This window comes from Protobothrops mucrosquamatus, unplaced genomic scaffold, assembly GCF_001527695.2.
Source record: "Protobothrops mucrosquamatus isolate PMUCROS unplaced genomic scaffold, P.Mucros_1.0 scaffold_11, whole genome shotgun sequence".
NCBI classification, from domain to species: Eukaryota; Metazoa; Chordata; class Lepidosauria; order Squamata; family Viperidae; genus Protobothrops; species Protobothrops mucrosquamatus.
The window spans coordinates 752,382-773,369 of NW_015386087.1; the positions used below are offsets into that span (position 1 = coordinate 752,382).

General features: G+C 36.2%; 1 protein-coding gene and 1 long non-coding RNA gene across 3 annotated transcripts in view; one reads left to right on the plus strand and one right to left on the minus strand.

The window, feature by feature from the left end:
- The first annotated feature begins 85 nt into the window (after positions 1-85).
- On the plus strand, positions 86-18,247 carry LOC107292595. 2 transcript variants are annotated; one of them, XR_001549005.1, is made up of 3 exons: positions 86-110; positions 12,652-12,813; positions 17,489-18,247. It is a non-coding gene; the product is annotated as an uncharacterized LOC107292595 (long non-coding RNA). The 2 variants fall into 2 exon arrangements; XR_001549004.1 differs by lacking the exon at positions 86-110 and adding an exon at positions 11,837-11,876.
- The window catches only part of ANKRD29 (ankyrin repeat domain 29), a 31,522-nt gene continuing 20,717 nt past the window's right edge, over positions 10,184-20,988 (minus strand). The window contains exons 6-10 of the mRNA XM_015821629.1: positions 19,399-19,497; positions 14,873-14,971; positions 13,420-13,515; positions 13,214-13,312; positions 10,184-11,254 (exon numbers count right to left, since the gene is read on the minus strand). Of these exons, the coding sequence (XP_015677115.1) occupies positions 11,171-11,254; positions 13,214-13,312; positions 13,420-13,515; positions 14,873-14,971; positions 19,399-19,497 (477 nt within the window). The 3' untranslated portion in view covers positions 10,184-11,170. The remainder of the gene's footprint in view (positions 11,255-13,213; positions 13,313-13,419; positions 13,516-14,872; positions 14,972-19,398; positions 19,498-20,988) is intronic.

Below are 20,988 nucleotides of genomic sequence, written 5' to 3' on the forward strand. Positions count from 1 at the left end.
CCACCGGCACGCGCTACCCTTCGTCCCTGCCCACAAACACGCCCAGTCCTTTGGGGGACTCGTTTTGGCCCGTTCCCCGAGCTCAGTCCTTTGGGTGTAGCTGCTCCAAAGTAAGTCTCACGGACTTCTGGCTGCCTTATATTAGGACTGCATCTTCGCGTCGCAGTCAGTGACTTCAGTGTGACGGGTCGTGTGAGTCCCCTTCCCCCCCCCCCCCGCATAATTGAATTCCAAATGCATCTGCTCAAATGTTAATCTTGCTGCCGTTTTCTTTTCCTGAGAATGTACTTTTATTTTGTGTTGCCTTGTTAGGGCTGCTGTGAAGATAATGCTGAAATAGAAAACCTTGATACCAAGTGACAGCGATACGTATTTGAAGTATTCCCGTTAAAAATATGAAATGAACTATTTCCGTTCATAAATCAGTAAATATCAAGTATTTCCATTAATTCAGCAATCAAGAAATATGCTGCCTCCTAGTATTTAGAGCAGCCATGAAGGCCTTGCAAAAGATACTCAAGTACCCAGATGCCTATATATCTGCACTGATTAGAATTGTGCAAGCCATGGTTTCTCTTTGTTACTGTATGGAAGTGAAAGTTAGACTATGGAAGTGAAAGTTAGACTGATATGGAAAACATTTTTGAACTTTGAGGTTGGAGAATCTCCTGAGAATATCATGCATAGCCAAGAAAACAATCCATTGGACCATCAAAGAGAGCAATCCACATTTTTCACTTGAGGTCCACATTATCAGAGTTAAATCTGTCATTTCCATTAAAAAAGATAAAATATGCAAAATAAATTGTGTTTATGATTAAATTTCTCAAGGGGGCACTTTTAAATTGGTGTTGCAAGATGACTCCCTTAAAAATAATGTCTTTTTAGTTCAGCAAAACTGAATTGGAATCCAATGTTAGCAATTTGAGTCTGAAATATGAAAACAAACAAAGCTTTGTGAGATTTTCAAGAAGAAGCAATTGTTTTGAAAGCTTGTTCATCGTGTGATGTGTCTGGTCAGCAGACTCATGTGAATCTAACTCATCTAAATTCAGTCATTTTTTTTAACAAGTAATAGGTTTGTTCTAAAAATCTTTTGTTTAAAAAGTGTCATTTCTTGACAGGCTTGAATATCTGTTTTTTATTGTTAGTTTTCTTTGTTGTACACAGCTGCATGTACGGCTAGCATATGTGATGTATTTATGTATAAACGTATATGGTTATGTTAAGGGCTTGCATTATATGCATATGGATTTTTATTCATAACTAATTTGCATGTACATTTCAGCATTTCATAAGAGGAAAAAATAGCTATAAATATATAAAATTTGTAATATGGTCTATGATCAAATGTAACTCTGAAGGTTCATATTACTATTTTAATATTCCTGTATTCTAAGATATATAGTTGCACTCGTATATCTGTAATCTACTGACAATTCCCACAGTCACGTGGAATTCTACAGAGAAATAACTTCATACAAAAGTAATTGCATCTGAAGAACCCCATCAATCATTTTATTTATAATTTGTTTCAGTACTGTAGTTTAAAAACATTTGTGAAGAAAAGCCTACTACTAATATGAAAGATTCATTTTGGTTAATAAACTTATAGGCAGTTTCTACATACAGTGTTTTCCAATAGTTTTGGTAAACACTGCTAGAGTTGCAAAAATTTTGACAATTCCCCAGATGGCACCAAGGATGTTAAACTTCTATCAGTGCATATTTTTATAGAAATGAACCCAGCTGATTTCAATGCAGAGTTTTTTCTAGATACATATGCATGTGGCCCAAACTGCACGTTCCTGTTCTTAATAGAATTTTAGGCAGTCCCATTGTATGATAGAGTTTATCAGCTGTGTGGCAGGATACAATAGGTTTTACTGGGGTTGCAGCACAGATGAAATTTTGTCTAATATGTTGTTTGTGTACATACTGCTGACGTATAGTGGCATGATTAGTGTTGCAATTGTTAGTATTGGATAACAGAAGTTTCTAATCTGAATCTGTCATCTGACTCAGAATGAATAAATAACATTCAGCACCTATAGCAACCAAAGTATTTCGCAAGCTTCAGAACTATATGCTGATAGACACATGAATTGCTGAAAGAAAAATATTTCACATATATTCATTAGTTGTCAAGAATATAAATAATGCAAATAATTTTTTTTAGTTTTGTTAAAGTTTTTATTTAAAACTTCAGAGCTATAACAAACCTATAGATTTTCCAGTCCAATCCATTTATAAGATTCCCAAATCTTCTGCTTTGAAATATTCAATATAGAATAGAGACCAAGTGCCCAAACTGCAACCCAAAACCCACTTATGTATCATTGGGTGCCAGGTGGGCATGGCCCACTCAGTGGGTGTGGCCCATTGGGTGGGCGTGGCCCATTGGGTGGGCATGGCCTATTGGGTGGGTATGGACCATTGGGTGGGTGTGACTGCGGTGGTAACGGCAGATTGGGTGGGACTAAAAAGTTCAATCAATTCCAACTTTGCGAGATCTTTTTTTTTCTGTGAGAAGTTGAAATTGATTGAACCTTTTTTTTTTTTTGCACACTGCAGCGGAGGCCTAAAGCAAAAAGGTTTTATAAAACTGAGCTGAAGGCCTAGGACTGGGGCGACGGCGCACGTGCCCACAGAGAGGGCTCTATGTGCCATCTGTGGCACGCGTGCCATAGGTTCGCCACTACGGGAGTAAAATGAAGCTTACAATGTTTTGAATAGATATAGATAATTCTGTAGCAATGAGACCACTGAAAACATGCATAAGTCAGTACGTTATAAACATTATGGAAACTTTTTTTTGTTTTGTTGAAAAATCTTTTATGTCAGTTTTGTATTTTTTTCATGATTTATAACTCTGTTTTCCAGTCTAGTATTATATATATATATATATTGGATCCTGAGTATGTTTGGTTGGGATTAATATCGAAGCCCAGAGGATACCACTTTGGAGAAGATTGATTTATGGGGCACTTAATTTTTTTAATTCTCAGAAATAGCAGTATAACACTTGTCCCATTTACATTTAAAATATCTCCCAAATACACTTAAGACAAAATAACATTTTAAAAGCATCATTACCATTTTTTCCTTCAAATAAAATGACACTGATGGGATTTTGACATGATGAGAATTCCACAGAAAAGTTAGCAGTAAGAAAGCTTCATCAATTATAAAGGTGAATTCACCCTCCAATGTTGGGTATATACAATAATTTAAATTATAATATCAAATACAAAATACACCTACTATTATCAGGTCTGAACACATAGCAAGCTTTATGACTTAGACATAGAATTTAGCAAATATATAATGATTTCAGAGTATTTCCCTGTTAGGAAAAAAATGAAATACCATTGGTTAGAATGGTCAAGCAGTCTTATTTGTTAAGGATTGGATTAGTTGAAAGCACAATTTCTTGTAAAATATACACTTCAGAGAGACCAATTCTAAAGTTTCAATTTCTTCAGAGGCATTGGAACATGATCTGTGCAAAAAGATAATATAGTTACATCTACAAATGCAGAGGGAAAGGTACTGTAGTGTGTTCTAGAAAAGGCTTAGTGTCATTGGAAATAGGATAACACTTTCCTTGATCCTTTGTAAAGTTGGTATAACCTCGGGGCAGCTGCAAGGTTATTCTACATCATGTTTAATATGGGAACCACAGTGCAAGTGCTTTCCCTAACTTCCTTTGAAGCAATTTATATATTTTGCAATCCACAAGAGGAAAGAGCAGACTATGGCATTTGTTTGCTGCTAGATGACCTTCGAATATAGCCATCTGCTTGCAGTTTTAAAGAGGCCAAATATGTTCTTTCAAGCAAATCTGTTTATACTTAGTTATGCTGGGACACTGCAACAGATAACAACCAGGATATTGTAGTTAAGCATTTGTGGATAGGTATGATAGCTTGCTGTTGAAAAAAGCAACCTGAAGTGCTTCTCATTGGACAGCAAACATACAACAAATACCTCTTGACCATAGCACTAATCCTATTAAAGTCTTTTCCAAACTGAAATCCGGAGATAGAATTTTACTTAAATAATATGATACAAAGAAGCCCAGACATATTTATTTTTTGTATGCTTGTATTAGATGTCCCTTATGAAAAGGCTTCTGAGAAAAACCCTGTATAATCTAGGTTATAGTCGGGCTATGTTAGATGACACACATTTTATTGACATTTTCATAGTATATAGCTGGACATATGGTTTAAACTCTTTAGGAACAAAGGACTCTATCTCATATCAGAAAATATCAATACAGGTAGTCCTCAACTTACAACCGTTCACTTAGTGACCATTCGAAATTACAACATCCCTGAAAAAAAATGACATAACCATTTTTCATACTTAAGACCATTGTAGGTCACATGATTTACTATTTGGATGCTTGATAACTGACTCATATTTATGCCGGCTGCAGTGTCCTGAGGTCAAGGGATCAGCATTTGCAATCTTATGACAAGCAAAGTCAATGTGGAAACCAAATTCACTTAACAACCATGTTACTAATTTAACAACTGCAGTGATCCATTTAACAAATGTGGCAAGAAAAGTCGTAAAATGGGGCAAAGATCACTTAACAAATTTCTCACTTAACAACATAAATTTTGGACTCAGTTGTGGTCATAAGTTGAGGACTACCTGTATGCCCTCGTATTTTTTTGTCCAATTTAAAAACATACTTTTATAATAAATAGGATGATGTATGCTACAAACCACCAGCATCATTATTATAATAATGTGTTTGGGATCTGTAACTGTCTCACTGGGATAGTGGGTATATCTGGGGAATATTTTGTCTTCTGGTTAAAATATTGGCATGGGGTGAGATATCAGCAGGCCAAGTAGGAAATGTAGTGGAAGTCTTGACATGGGATCTTCAATCATGAGGGATTTATAGGGAAAAATAGATTTAGGTTCAGTTATAGAAAGATAGAGAAAATATTGATTTAGACTTTAGAGGCTTCCGGTTCTGCGCAGCTAGCGCAACAGCCGAGGGATCGAGACACTCCGATCCTTACGGCTGATTTCTCTGTTTGGGGACCCTAAATGGGCCCAAAGCCACCCCGGAGAGGTGGCAAGGAAGGAGGGAAGCCCCACCGATCCTGGGGAAACGGTGGTTGATCCGGATGTCTGGGGAAAGCTCTCCAAAAACCGACAGAAGAAAGGCTAGCATGCAGCCGAAGCCAAAAAGCACTAAGCATGATTGTAAACAGTGTGACTGAACTGAGTAAGAATATTGATTTTCTCTCTTCTACTTGACTGATTTCCTGAGGAAAAAAAAAACCCAGAGGTAAAAAATTCTCTGAAAGTGAGGGGGGTCTTTGTTCCACCCTCCTATAAACGGAAGCAGCGAATTAAGTTTAAGGGGATAAAAATACAGAAAATTGAAAGATGGACATCTAGTGGTGGATGAAATACTGCCCTAAATATACAGCCCAGAAAGAAAAGCCTGTTGTCATGACCTTCAGGGCTTTGATTAAACAAAGAGCAGCTGTAACAAAAGAAAACATTGTGGACTATCTACAAAGTGAGAATTATAAAACTTAGAAAAAATTGACCTTCCTGGATTATAAATATTTTTTAAATTGTGACTTTAAAGTGATTGGCAGAGAAAGGATTTTTGGTCATTATGGAGCATCAGAGATCTGCAGAAAGAGCATACTAAGAAAAAAATAAATACTTACCAGGAGGAAATGTATGTTCTGTTACAACAAATGCAAATGATATTAACTTCAAACCATGAGGAAATTAAAAATGAATTTGAAAATTTAAATGAATGCATTCTCAATTTAACGTCACAACAATCAAATGATCAGAAAACAAAAAAAAAAGCAGACAAACATGTAAAGCAGACAATTGAATATAAGCTAGTGGAGACTCAAGTGGAGAATGACTACAAGAAACATTGAACATGGAAAAGATAACTTGTACTCTAAGACCACAAAGTAAATTTGAGGATAAGGAAAAAGATTTGACAAAATGGATTGCTGAGCTGTTGGGAGTACCAGAAGAAACAGGGAGACAAGGGATAATGAGAGAAATCTTCAATGAATATGAAGGGGCAAAATCTTTTTACAAAGACATGATGTTTGATTTGCCTACTATATCTACAACAACATTTACAAGATTATGGAAAGATTATTTGATGCAACGGAATATATTGATTGGGAAAGATGCTTGGCAAAAAAAGAGGGCTAAAGTGAGAATTGAGGAATTAGATGATGGGGTATATCAGAGGGAATATTTAAAAATTAAATACTTGCTTGAATATGGCTGAAGAAATAGAAAGATTTTAGTTTAAGAGGGATGAACCCTCCAAGTAAGGACTAAACCAGTCGTAAGTCGAGGACTAAACCGGTCGTAAGTCGAGGACTAAACCGGTTGTAAGTCGAGGACTACCCAACCGGTTGTAAGTCGAGGACTTTCCCTGCCCGGGAGCGCCGCACATGCGTGGTTCTGCCCCCTGCGCCGGCCGAGGCGTAGCTGGCAAGCGGCAGAGACAGAGCAGGCCGACCACCAGCTGGCCCAGCTCAAGGAAGGTAAGGCACCCACCGGAAAAGGGGGAAAAAATGGCGGACAGCCTTGCTTGGTGACCCCCGTGAAATGGTCGATCGACCCCAAATGGGGTCGCGACCCATAGGTTGAGAACCGCTGAAGTAAGATAATATTTTTTCTTTTTTTTCTTTTGTTTTTCGATATGAGAACTATAAAAATGTGTGGGATGATCAACATAAAGGAAATGTTTTAGGTATTTAAATATAATTGATTTTAAGAAAATTTCAATGGATAACTAAAAATGAGGAAAAATGTTTTGAATAGAGTTAAAAGATTAGATGATTAGATTTAATTATGGGTAAAGAGAACAGAAAAAAATTGGAAATAGGTGTATACTAGTTTAAGAGGGATATGTATTTTAAGTAGTATATTTCTTATTTTTTCCCTTTTTTTTTTTTCTCTCTCACGTCTTTTCTTTTTCTATATCTTTCTTTTGTGTCTTTTTCTTACTTATTTTTTAAGACATGAAAATAGATTTAAATATTTTAAGGTAATTAATTCTGGGAAAATTTTAACCAGTATAAATGTTTTGAACATTGTAGGGAAAATAAATTTAAACAAGAATTGTAAACAGGATTTATGATGAGGCAGCCAAGGTGACCAAGAAAAGAAGCATGATATTGATGTGATTATTATTGGTAGAAATTTTAGAAAAATCTTTATATTTAATTGTTACCTATCAAATTAGTAAGAATTGTATTAATTTAAGGTTACAAAGAGATTATTATTGGAAGATGAGAAAATAAAGCAAAGCTATTATGTGGATTTTGGAATATAGAAACTAACTGTTAATGATTATTTTGTAAATATAAATGCAGACAACAAGCTGTTTACCAAATATTAAGGTGTTTAGGTTAAAAAAAATCAATAAAATATCTTTAAAAAATATTGATTTAGAAGTTATCCAGTTCCAGGACAGATTAATCATTGCCTATTTTTTTCTATGGGTTAAAAATATCAAAATTTCCAACTGTTCCCCTTACCTGTTTCTTGGTTGTTCTTTTTTGGATACACTCTATTTGTCAATGTATTTCCGAATGTGCGGTACTCAGAACAGAACACAATATTCCAGGTCTTGCTTAATCAATGCAAACTAGAGAATTATGACTTCTCTTGATCTTGATACTATATTTCCGGCAGGTGTAGCCCAGGATTGCATTTATTTTCTTTATTTTAATTATTTCTTTCTTTGCCGCTGCATCACACTTTTGGTTTATGTGATCCACCAAGATACCCATCATTTTTTAATGTACTGTTACCCTATATGGCTCATCCAATTCTGATGAGTTTGATTTTTTTGCCTGCCCAAACATAAGATTTTGCATTTGTACTTCCTGAATTCATCTTACTAGTTTCTATCCATTGACTCATCTTGACTAGTGCTTCCTGAATTTTGATACTGTCCTTTGAACCCGTTCTATTACTGATAATAACATTTTCTAAACCTCATCCAAAGTTATTCTCCTAAATATAGAAACTGACTTTGAAATTGACAAAAACTGATTTTCAAAGTGGGTGATATAAATTGTACGTCCAGCTATGTATAATACCATGCTGAGAATTATACTGAAGACTCCTTGTGCTGATAGATGTTTTATCTGTTATTAACATAGCTGTAAACATGAAAGGAAGACTGCATACTGTACAGTTATTTTTAGTTTGCTATTGCAATTATCAGACACAAAAAGACTTTATAAGGCACCATATATTGACATCAATTATCCTAATAGGTGTTATATATATTCAGTAAGACCAATGGAATACAACTAATATACAAAGGCTCATAAATACTAAAAATAAATGGATTGTTCATAATATATGTATGTATGTATTTCATGGCTAATATATGTTGCAGGGAAGAATACATCATGGAAGACCAGTACTTGGCTATTATTACGATTTTTAGTACTTCTGCTCAGATATGTAGAACTTAAGAAATTAGTCTTTGGCCCTAATAATTTTACTGGAGCTTAATGATCTTCCAGAGAAAAGGGTTCTTTAGATAGCAGTATTTAGTTCACTCACAACAGTCATCTATGTATTTACTCAGAAAAAAACAGTGTTCCACATATCAGAAAGATCATTTGGAAAATATCCTCATTATGCTGAGCAGGGCCTTAGATATCTGCCCCCAAAATCTTTCCTTGAACTTTGCTATGTTTATCTAACACAGCAATTTAGTAGGTGAGAGCACTTAAATAGTATATTGCAATGTATGAATAATATACTAACTCAAGTCAAATGCTTTTGGAAAATTACACCAAATAAATTATAAAGAAGAAAAAAGCTTACTGTTTAATATACAGGAGGATGTAAAATTGTTATATATTAGGCACTATGTTACTAATATAGTTAGCTTTATTTTAGGAGCAGACAGTAAAAAAAATGTATTGAAATGGCTTATATCTGATAGGATATGTATTTATGAGTAGACCCACTGAAATAAATTGAATTAAAAATAACTCAAAATTATTTCAATGTAATCATTTCTTCATTGTGAAAATTAAATTCCTTATTTGCTTTTTCACTTGAATTATTACAACTGCAATAATTGGCAATTCAAAGTTATACTTGTAATAAAAAAGACTGTGACAAAGGTTGACAAAAGGCAAAAATGGAAAAGCCTCACCCTGCAAAGAAATGGTAGTTGCAGAATTGTTTTGCTAGTAATTCCTGATGAATAGTGTATAGGTCTGTCCGCTTCACTGAAAAAGTCAGCAAGGCGACTGTTAGAAATATATTCTGGTTAGGAAAAAAAAGATTGCTAGTTGGAGTTTCATGATTGTGTGTCAGGAGTGTTTTGTTTTAATGTGGAAGATATCCAAATATGAACACAATGTTAAGAAAAAAGATTTCATTGCAGGTTTTGGAGAATATTTGGAAGTTTTCATATTTGTAGGAAAAAGATGAACTATGTGTAAATACAATTAAATGAATCTCAACAATATTCAATACTATCAGAAACAGAACAGCTTGAGAACTTATTTCTGGGGAAATAGTGAAGAAGATACCAAACACAAAGTGAAAAATGTTAAAATCATTTTTAAGGGTTATATATTGTTTAAAATATTGGTGTGAAGTAGAAATAGGGCAGAACTTGCCAAGGCATGTATATATTGATTAATCAGGAGAAACTATACAAAAAAGAACACTACAAAAGTCTACACCATGTAGAGATGTTTAAATATTGCTAATATTATTGTACTAGAAATGTCTTAACCAAAGAAACTGGAATGCTTAGTGATAAAACAAAATACAAAGATGGTAGACATAACAACTGAAATAAAGATGACAAATCCCTGAAATATAGTATAGCTAAATAGAAAATACATAGAAAATAAAGCTATTAGTTTTGTGTTGGTTTAAATGTCCAGAAAAGGAAAATGAGAAAAGTAAATTATTCACAAAATAAAAGCTTCGTATTCCAAATTAACTTAAATAGGGGAGATACTGTGACATACTTGGCCAGGATTCTTGAAATAGAAAATAAGTATGTTAAAGGTGTGTCCATAATAGTCTCCATAAAAATACTTAGGCAAACATGTCCTGATATGAGAAATGGTCATTACACAGAACTGTCTAAATGAAAGTAACTCTGTTTAATCCTTATTTCATGTCTTTATTGGCCTGCTACCAATGCACATTCAGCAGATTTTCAAAAGCTATTTGGCATCCATTAAATCTGTTGTAATGCATAAAATGTGTGACAAAATGCAACCAGTAAATTTTGCTTTTCCTAGATGTACAAAACATGAATTTACATTGTAATTCATAAATGAAAAATATTATGAGTGATGATTTTACACATACCTAATGGAAAAAATACACAAAAACCAAAATTACATACATAATAGGAAATCTGCATAGAAGTCTCTGAGGTTAACAGTAATAAATGATACAAAATGAAATTCAATATTATGTGTGTTTGTATCTCTGTGAGTCTCTCTGTGTCTCTCTGTGTGTGTGTGTAAGTAAAATGATAGTTGTCTAATCACTGCAAAGAAGCCAGATGCATCATAGGACACTAACCTATTGAGAGGCACTTGTGTATCTCAACATCTAAAATATCCAACAGAAAACAGAGCTTATGCAACATAGTTTTTTAAAAAATGGTTAGAACAATTAGGATAATATGTGACCTGAAAGATATTAAACAAGTGTAACTCCCAGCACCCCTCATAATTTTCATCTGGTTGTTGCGAGGTGTAGTTCAGCAACAGTAGGAGAGGTATATGTTTTTCATACTTGCATTAATATTTATTACAATATTGGAGACAAATTAGGAAATTTACTGCAAGGTATACAGTATACTAAAGCAAAGAGAGTCTTTTTCTAGTTGAATGAGAGCTGCTTTTCAGGAAAGCTATAATGTGGAACCAGTCTTCCCTACTCCAAAGCCAGAAACTAAAACCTGGTGACCATAACAACTTAACAGATCTTAAATCTACCATTCCATGAAGGACCTGACTTCATTCACAGAGTTGGAGACAGGAAATACTTGAATCTCAACCTTTTTTCGCTTCTACAGGAAACCAAACTTTGATACCTAATATGGACAGGATTCATCATCTCATGATGTCAAGCGATATTAATTCCTCCTGTGTTTTGCTCTAGGTTGCAGGAGATGTAGAATGCGCTCATTTTTTGTCAAATCTGAAGGCAATTCATTTTTCTGAAAAAGAAACAAATCAGTGAAAAACCAGAAAAAGGATGGTCACTGCTTAGCTTTGATATCCAAGTTTAAGACACAAATCAACAGGATTATTTGCATTCAGTTATAGATCACAGGTAATTCTTGACCTATGACTGTAATGGACCTTGCCCATTATGGTTCCATTGTGGAACCGCCTCACTTAATTACTCCTACCCCTTCTCTCCTGATGCCACCATTAAATGAACACACAAGTCATTGCCACCCAGCTGTTTCTGTAAGGGAAGCAAACAAGCAACAAAAAGTGTTGCAAAGTCAAAAACAGCCCAGTAAGGGGAAAAAGCTAAATTATGACTCATGTTCCAATGTTGGAGAGACCTCCAAATAAGCCTGCGTGTTTGATTGATGAAGTCGCTTGTGGGCTGGACCTCTGCCCTGATCAGCTGGCTGTCATGAGACTGCAAACCTCTCCTTGATCTTGCTAGGCCTTGGGAAAGCCAGCCGCCTGCATGCAGAGGTGGCAGCTTTAGCCAATTTTTCTTTGAGCTGAACTTTTTCTTCAGCTTCTTCAATGCAAAAAAGTTGCAGAAAGATTTTCTTTGCTTGCTTCCTTTACTCTTCAGCCTGGTAGTCACTCATCAAGGTAAGTCACTTACAGAGTTTGTCATCTTGCCAGCATGCAATAAATTTAGCAAATGAGGTGATTAAAGGAGATTGAAGTTAGATGATATACATAGGAATGGGCAGATTACGTTTAATTCCCTGGACCTGTCATTGGCCTTTCGTAAAAATGACCATAATTACCTAGCTGGAATTGTAGTAATGTGTATGAAGTCAAAATGACTTCAATTTTCTTTGGAAGAAATAATCCAAACAATCCTTTGTCTTCAATGGCAATTGATCTTTGAAGTGCTTCAAAAGTTTATTACGCTTTTTAAAATTTACATGAAACTTCTATGTGAAGGCAATTATAATCTGGAATAAATTTCAGCAAAATAGCACATACGTCTCCCTGGGCTAATCCAGGGAGGCTGAAGTTGTGAATAGATTGAAAATTTGGTTTTAGTATGGATGGGGCTAGCTGCTATAAGCCTTCCCCAGTTAAAATGAAGATATTACAGGTAGGAAAAGTTGTTGATGTGAAGGGTGTGATTAATTTTGGATTAGGTAGATCGCTCACCATTTAATATGTCTATTTTTTTTATAAATTTTATCTATAAACTATGCCTTTTGCCCCCCAAGTAGTACAAAATGTTGAAACAGTAATTGAAAACCTGTCCTACATTTGGTAGTTTTTAAGACATTATGAAAGTTTCTAAAAATTGTCCTGACAGAAATAACATCATACTGTAATGAATGCAAATAATTATTGCCAAAAGTTCTGCTGCCCTCTAATGGATAGCTGTTTTATTTTCCAGCTGAACTGAACAGAACAAAATTAAGAGTTAGAAGAGCCCTTGGAGGTCTTCTATCTAGTCGCACTCCCTGTTCAAGCAGGAGACTGTATACTATTTCAGACAAATGGTTGTCCAATTTCTTCTTAGAAACCTCCAATGATGGAGCACCCACAACTTCTGAAGGTAAGCCATTCCACTGGTTGTTCTAACTGTCAGGAAATTTCTCCTTATGTCTAGGTTGGTTCTCTCCTTGATTAGTTTCCATCCATTGCTTCTTGTGGTGCCTTCAGGTGCTCTGAATAAAAGGTTGACACCCTCTTCTTTGTGGCAGCCCCTTAGATATTGGGATATCATGCCACCCTTAGTTCTTCTTTTAATTAAATTAGACATACCCAGTTCCTGCAACTGTTCTTCATGTTCTAGCCTCCAGTTCTCTACTCATCTGCTGTACTTTTTCCAGAGTCTCAATGTCTTTTTTAACCATCTAAGAATTTTCAGAATGTTTTCGTTAAAAATTTAAAATACTGTGCCCAATTGTTTTACAGTTGAAAATGTGTAGCAAGTGTAAAATAAAGTATGATACCTTGTTTTTAAGTAATGGATCTGCTCCTGCTTCTAAGAGTAATGCTACTGCTCTAATATTGCCACCAAGAACTGCTTCATGAAGGGCAGATGTCCCATTCTAGAAAGTACAGAAAAGATATAAATACATCCATTATAGTTCTATTCTACAATATGTCATAAATTATAGTTCTGAACATTCCAAAGTTTTTATCCCTCAAAACTTGCCTTCAGGATGCCAAGTGCAGGGGAGAATTTAAGTAATTCCTCTATAACATCATTATATCCTTTGGTTGCAGCTTTAAGTAAAGCAGTTGTGCCATCCTTCAACAGAAACAGAGGAAAGAAGGAAGTGGATATTATTGCACACAAGTTCATTTTCATTTTTCATTTCTCTCTTCAGAATTTATGCAGAAAGATTTCTCTCATTCTTTAGATGTGACTGAGATATTACTTTCTTCATAATTCATAATTTTTTTTAATTTATATAAAAATATAAACAGTTTATATAACGTGATTCAAGGATGACTTCAAAAAAGAAGTGATATAAATCTGACATCTACTGTATGTTGTTAACAAGTATAATGTAGGCATTTGCTGATTTTTTATAACCTAATGAGGCATTCAGATTAACTTTAAAACAAGCACATAATTGCAACCTTTGGCTAATTTTAATAAAAATTACTATGGTATATACAATGGTATATACCTCCTATAACAGTGGTAGCGAACCTATGGCACGCGTACCAGAGGTGGCACTTGGAGCCCTCTCTGTGGACACACATGCTGTTGCCCCAGTCTCGCTTCCCCCCACGACCCCCTTCTCACCAGCAGCCCCCCTGGAGGAGAGTCGCCCCCAAGCATGGCCCACATGGAGCAGCGCAGCCAAGGATATGGCAGCCAGGCAGCATAGACAAGACTCTGCCCTCACAGCCCATCCCGCACAGTTGATGCTGCGGGGCGCGGGCAGAGGGCGTGGCCATGGCGCTGCTAGGCTGCCTGGGCGATCTGCGGTGGGCCCTGGAGGCAGTGAATGGCCCTGCGGGCAGGCGGGGTGGGGACGGGGCAGGGGTAGGGGGTGGGGCCAGTTTTTGGGCACTCGGTCTCTAAAAGGTTCGCCATCACTGTCCTATAATGTACAATACTGCAATTATCCTAACCTCCCTTTCATAATTTTTAAAATTTTCCTTAACTTTCATTATATTTCACCTTCTCCCTAATAAGTAGAAGCCATAAATAATTATAATCAAATCTATGGTTCCTTTCCTTCTTTACTTTACTTTCATAGTAATGTTAAATACAATATGAGGAAAGAGTTAAAATATGATTTTTGAAACATGGGTTATGAAAAACTCAATAACTGAACTCTATGGGTTATTTGTAAGATATGCATTTGTAAGATAAATACACATATTTACATGCATACTTAAAATGTAAATGAATGCCATGGGAGAGCAATTTTTTTCAGAATACAGTTCCTTTCATTCTGGTTAATTCTGGTCATGAAGCAACAGTTGGACTTTTAAGTACTGTAAGTACAATTTCTAATGTGCCAGGCAACAAGAGATACTTGAGAAAGTATTCTAGCCAGAATAGACACCCAAATTACCATAAATAAACCTTACTATAGAATCATTCTTTCTTTCAACGTAAAATCTAGAAAACTAAAGTGCTTGCTTACAAGTCTTGCAGCCTCTCGATCTGCTCCTCGGAGCAGCATCACTCGCACTACATCACTGTGTCCCATCTGAGAGGCTATCCATAACGGAGCTGTCCCATCCTGAAGGTAAATTTAAAAATGGATCAGGATTAATCAAGTCAATTCAAGCAGTGCTAAAAACCTCTGACAGTTTACAATGAGATTCTGGCTGGAGTTCAAGGACAAAATGAACCTGGATATCCAAATGAAATCCTTTCCTTGGAAATAAATAGTATTCAGGAAAAGTGGAAATGCAATTGTGCATATAAATTAGCGTGTCTTCAAGCTGAAAAAAAACCTTTGCATACTATAGACAAAATATTTGTTGCCTATATGAAATAATGGCATCACTCTGAACCACTGTATTTTTTCTTTAAAAACTACTCAGGATAGATCCAGACTTAGTCATGTTAAGAGAAGCGGCAATGAAATTAACAACAATACTCTTGACTATGGACTCTTCTAGATAGCCACATTAAAGTACTATCTACCAGTCCTTGAGCCAATAGCAAACTATGCCAGCATAAACTGGTATAGTCTACTTTGAGATATCTTAGAATAAACTGAAGAGTAGAACAGCTTGCAAACAGCAGTCTGGCTGACCCATTTTGCATTAGCTGCTGCATGTAGATGCTCTTCAAGAATAACATCATATGGCTTACAATATCTAATAAAACATGAGGTGATCAAAGCATGGCATATGAGGGATAGCAGCACTTCCCCAATAAAGCTGAGAAAACATCCAAAGCTGGGCAAAGACCAGTTTTGTCACCTTCTCAATCAGAATCAAGCAGTGCTGAATCCAAGTTTGTAAAGTTATCAAACAGTGTATTAGAAGAAGTATAGTACAGAACCGGTCGATGAAAAAAAGAAAATTTCATATCCATGATTTAAAGCTGATTTGTTTCAAAAGTAATAAGAGTTAACTAAGAGTATGTGAAATGAATAAAAAATATAATCATTACAGGAATTAATTCTGTTTTATATGGCATCTAATGTCAACAAGTATTTCCACACATTAAAAGAAATGGGAAACCTTCAGGTCAGTTATGATACGTCACATGTTGGCAGATAAAAGTAGGCCTATAATTAATAAGCCAATTTCTAATTACTTCCAATAATTGGTATATATTATTTTGAGGTTTACTTATCAAGATATTAAGGAAAGAAAGATAATCAGTTTTCTATATAGGATATCTGGGTGCACAGAGACAAACAAAGAAAATGTTCCTTATTTAATGACCACATGTTCAGTGACTTGAACTTACAATGGGCTGAATGAATGATACATGTACATATGGCCATGCAGTGTAGCCTCGTGATCATGATTTTGCAGTCTTTCCTGCTAGCCACCCACAAGTGAAGTCCTGCTGGCAGGAAGTTGGAAGTCATGGTCATGTGAAGTCCTCATTTACACAACCTACACAGTCCTTGTTTAATGATGGCAACCAGGGCTGCTGGAACTGCCATCGCTAAATGGCATGGTTAAATGGTTTTATGGCTTATGACCACATTGTTTAACAACAGTTTCCAGTCCCAATTAGCATTGTTAAATGAGGACTACCGTGTTTCCCCAAAAGTAAGACTTACCCCGAAAATAAGCCCTAGCTTGATTTTTGGGGTGGGCTTAATATAAGCCTTACCCAAAAAATAAGCCTAAGTTTTGGGATGAGGCATACACCTAAAAATCAAGGTAGGGTGTAGGTGTGGACCTGCCCCATGTGCTCTGCACCCACTTACCTTGCAGCCAGGCCTCCTCTCGCCGGCCCACTTCTCTGGCGTCCACAGGCCTGCATTTCGCAATCAGGCCTTTCCGTAAGGCCTCTGCAGCCGAGAACTGAGCTATCGATTGAATCCATTGCTCGGTTATTGACTGCAGAGGCCTTCCGGGCTCCATTCTGAGCTGCAGAATGAAGCTGTTCCTTCAGCTGCAGAAGAAGTGGGGTGGCTGGGTGGGGCTCTCCGTGCTGGAGGTGAGTGGAAAAGACACCCCTCCCTTCTGAAAATAAGACCTGGTGTCTCTTTTGGAAGCAAAAAAAAAAAAAAAAGACCCAGTCTTATTTTTGGGGAAACACGGGTACATGTAGTAGATTCATACACTTGGAAAGGAAGCATTTAAGACTACAAAGTGGGACTAGTCACATAAATGCATTATTTATACTGAGGTATATTCTGATGTTACCTACTGCTTTGCTTATGCTATATTACATGTGATATTTATCAGTAAAATGCAATAAAAGCTGTATAAGTAATTACATAATATAATGTGATAATATATTTTATTCAGTAGATGGCACTGTACTATATTATATTTAAATGTATGTAAATATATCAAAAATTTGCTGGGTTCTGTTCTGCTGGGTTCTTTGAATTGGTATGCATTCTCTAACCTTTCAGTGACATATATCTCTTTCACTGTTTGGAACAAATGGATTCTAGTTAATAAAAGGTTGACAATTCAAAGAAGAATATCTGAGCAGCTATGCAAAGTAGTCTAGACAAGAAGCACAGGAGAACTAGCTCTATTTTTATTGTAAGCTTACATTAAAATATTTCTCCTCTCCTTTCCTTTAAACTATCCAATTGTATCATTACCAGGGACCTCAACCTACAACATCGCTGAAGAACCGACAAGAAAGCTTGGACACCTCACAGAGGGAAACAAATGCTTCCAAAGAATCAAAGACCTGAAAATAGTTGAAATATAGTTGAAATCATTTTCTCATTTGATATGATAGCACTCTCTGCATACACAGAATTAGCAAAAGAATCCATGACAGCAATACTATATAGCACACCTGATCTAACCATATATATCAAGATTGAAATACCCAGAATCATGGATCTCATCAACCTTTGACCACATATTTTCAGCTTGATGGACAAATATACAACAAATCGAACTGGGACTACAGCTTTCAGGACTCATAGAGACCATAATGCCTAGGAATCTCTAGCAGTCCCACACATAGAATCCAAAGTATGGATCCGGTACGTAGTTGATATCTTGTCATACTCAAAGGACCATCTGGAGAAAACATACCATCAATAACATACATCTTCAAAGAAATAAAATTCCCAAGAAACATAGAAAACAATATGCTACCCTTCCTAGAAATCCTCAGAGGCAGTGATGGCAAATTAAAGCACAAATCTATCAGCCATACTAACCAAGTGCTCCACTACCAAACTAACAACCTAACTTCCCACGAGAAAAACACTATTTAAATGAGCACAAATGCACTACAGCAACCCTGAATATCAGAAAAAAATAGATTATCTACATCTTCCATCCAAATGGATACCGATGCAACTTTATCAAAATAGGCTGACCAGTCATGTCAATGTAGCACAACCAACACAATCTGTGAAAAGAATAACACTGCCATACATCAAAAACATCTTAGAAACCATAAACAGTCTATTACAACCACATGGCATCACCATAGCACACAAACCAACGAAAGTCCTCCAAAACCTCCTAAGTAAACCAAAAGACCCAATAGCCTCAAAAGGAAAAACATACAGTCATACAGTAACTCATACAACAGCATACAGTGTACAGTAACAGCCACCATGTAGGACATACAGGCAGAAGACTAGCAGAGCACATCCATGAACACCAACTAGCAGGCTGAAGACATGATGCAAACTCTTTAATTTCATAACATATTAAACGACTCAACAATAGTTCAATTGGGAAACAGAGAGTATCCTAGACCATGCCAAATCCAAAAACACTAAAGAATTCCTGGAAGCCCAGCACTTAGAGCAAATCAGCCATCAACAAGCACAGAGACAATCAAAGAGCCAAAAAGGAAACAATAAGACCAAAACACCTCATCGCTAGCAATCAACACCCAGATGAGCAGAGATTAACACCAAGATTAACACTAGGCCAACAATCAAGAGGTAAGCAATATCCCACTCAAACAGTAAACAAACAGGCTAATCAAGGTACTACCAACACCACTTCCAGCAGCACTGACAGGGCAAGTCACTAGTATATAAAATGAGAGCAAATCCCATCCCTTCCAATATGTTACATAGTTTGATGATGTTGCATAGTTTGGTAATGAAATACCTGCAAGAAAACAAGCTCAGGGAGCACCAAGGACCCCCTCACATTTCCTTTAACTCTCCAAAAACAAGGAAGGCTCTCTTCTGAAACACTTCCCATGCCCTGCTACTGTATGAACTGAGATACCTTTTACACACTGCTTGTCCAATCTCTGTGGCTGTCCTTCCCGTCTCCAAGATCACTTTCACATACCATTACATATTGCCAAATATCAGAACAAATTTAGCAATGTGCAGAAAGTCTATTATGGAAACCCAAGGTCTATCAAATACTTACTTCCATATTAAAAGTCAGAAAAATTAATTATAAGCTACTGAGTATTAAGATGTTGCATGTGTAATTATAAGCTACTGAGTATTAATTTTAGCATGTAATAGATAAAGTCGGTAATAAAAAAAATCTATATCTTAACAATGCTGAATATTACCTGCCTTGGCTGGTTGACCTTTGCTCCTGAAGATAGTAATAACCGAATTAAATTCAGATAGCCTCCCTGAGCAGCCAGGAAAAGTGCAGTAGCTCCATCCTTAATTTGAAATACAAAAATAATTAGCTTGTTTACTAATAAAAATGTCCATAATAGAACCAATGAATGTTTTCCTTCTTCCATTAATCCTCAAGCATATTAAAATGCCACTTGTACTTAAGAATGTTTTCCACATCCATTAAACACCTCCTGCCACTTAATGCAACTCTTTCTGAAACACTGATGAAAGTAAAATACAAAGATACTCTTTAATTAGTCTGCTCCTAGCTTGAAATGTAGTCAATGTAAAGCAGGGGTGTCAAACTGCTGGCCCGCAGGCCGGTTTCATCATACCGGAGCCGTGCCCACCCCATTGCCGGCAATGGCAAAAAAGCTCCGATACGTCACACAATGTCACGTGACATCGCGAGTTTCACATGCCTGATGTAAAGAATGGAGTTGTTTTGTGAGTAATTGTTCCATCAGGGTGTATTTGAGGTCTGCCTAGAGAGGAACTTTGCCAATCAGAAACCTTTTATCAGCTCAGCTGAGTAACAAATATGACAAATGGCAACCAGGTTCTTCTGTTTATCTATTGCTTTGAAGTATATCAAACCATTTAAAGACTATCAAACACAACTTGACTAAGGATTTCCATTAATTTTTTATTGAAAATTTTGAAACGATCTAATTTAAAAAGAGTTTGCACCAAAAGCTATACGCTGCTCGTTTGTATATTGTTACCTTTCTTTTATAACTTTATTGATTTAACAAACCATATAATGTAATTTATTTTTTCCTAGTTTTATTCATTGCCTTGATTTTTAAATATTTTATTAGATGCATATAAATCAAGTATTTGATTTAACTTGTCCTTCCTGAAAATGTAAAGAGAATAATTAGAGGAGAATGTTTTACCCAGTTGCAAAGAAAAGTGAAAAAGAGGAGGGAATGGGAAAGACATGTTGTAAGATGAGGAACTTCCTGGTAACATTACATATATTATGATCAGTACAGTACATTTCCTCTCAGAGTGGTTGAGCAAAAAACATCACTCATCTATCATATGCTGTCAACCTCCCTACAGCAATTATGGCCTATGTTCTCATTTGTTGCTGATTTTAGATATGGAGGTTACTTGTTAAGCAAAGCAAGGGGCAAAATCAGTGGTGGGATTCAAATATGTGAACAACCGGTTCTCTGTGTGGATGCCGCTTCCGGAAATCCATTTTGGGCCTGAGCAACAAAAAATTAGCTACCGGTTCTGCCGAAGTGGTGCGAACCGGCTGAATCCCACCACTGGGCAAAATCCTCAGCTTCAGTCCAACTTCCCAGATGTAACCTGCCAGCAAAAATCCACTTGAAGATCAGGACAATAATGTAGGAATTGGTATCTATGATGCTTGGAGAGAGAATGAATTTTGACAGGTAACCTTTACTGCTTTACAGTACACATGCAACAAAGCAAAAGAGCAAAACCAGTCAAAATTGAGAAGGATAAAGTAAGTAAGGAATTTCAGTACCGTATACTTTCTCAACCATAGAACAGCT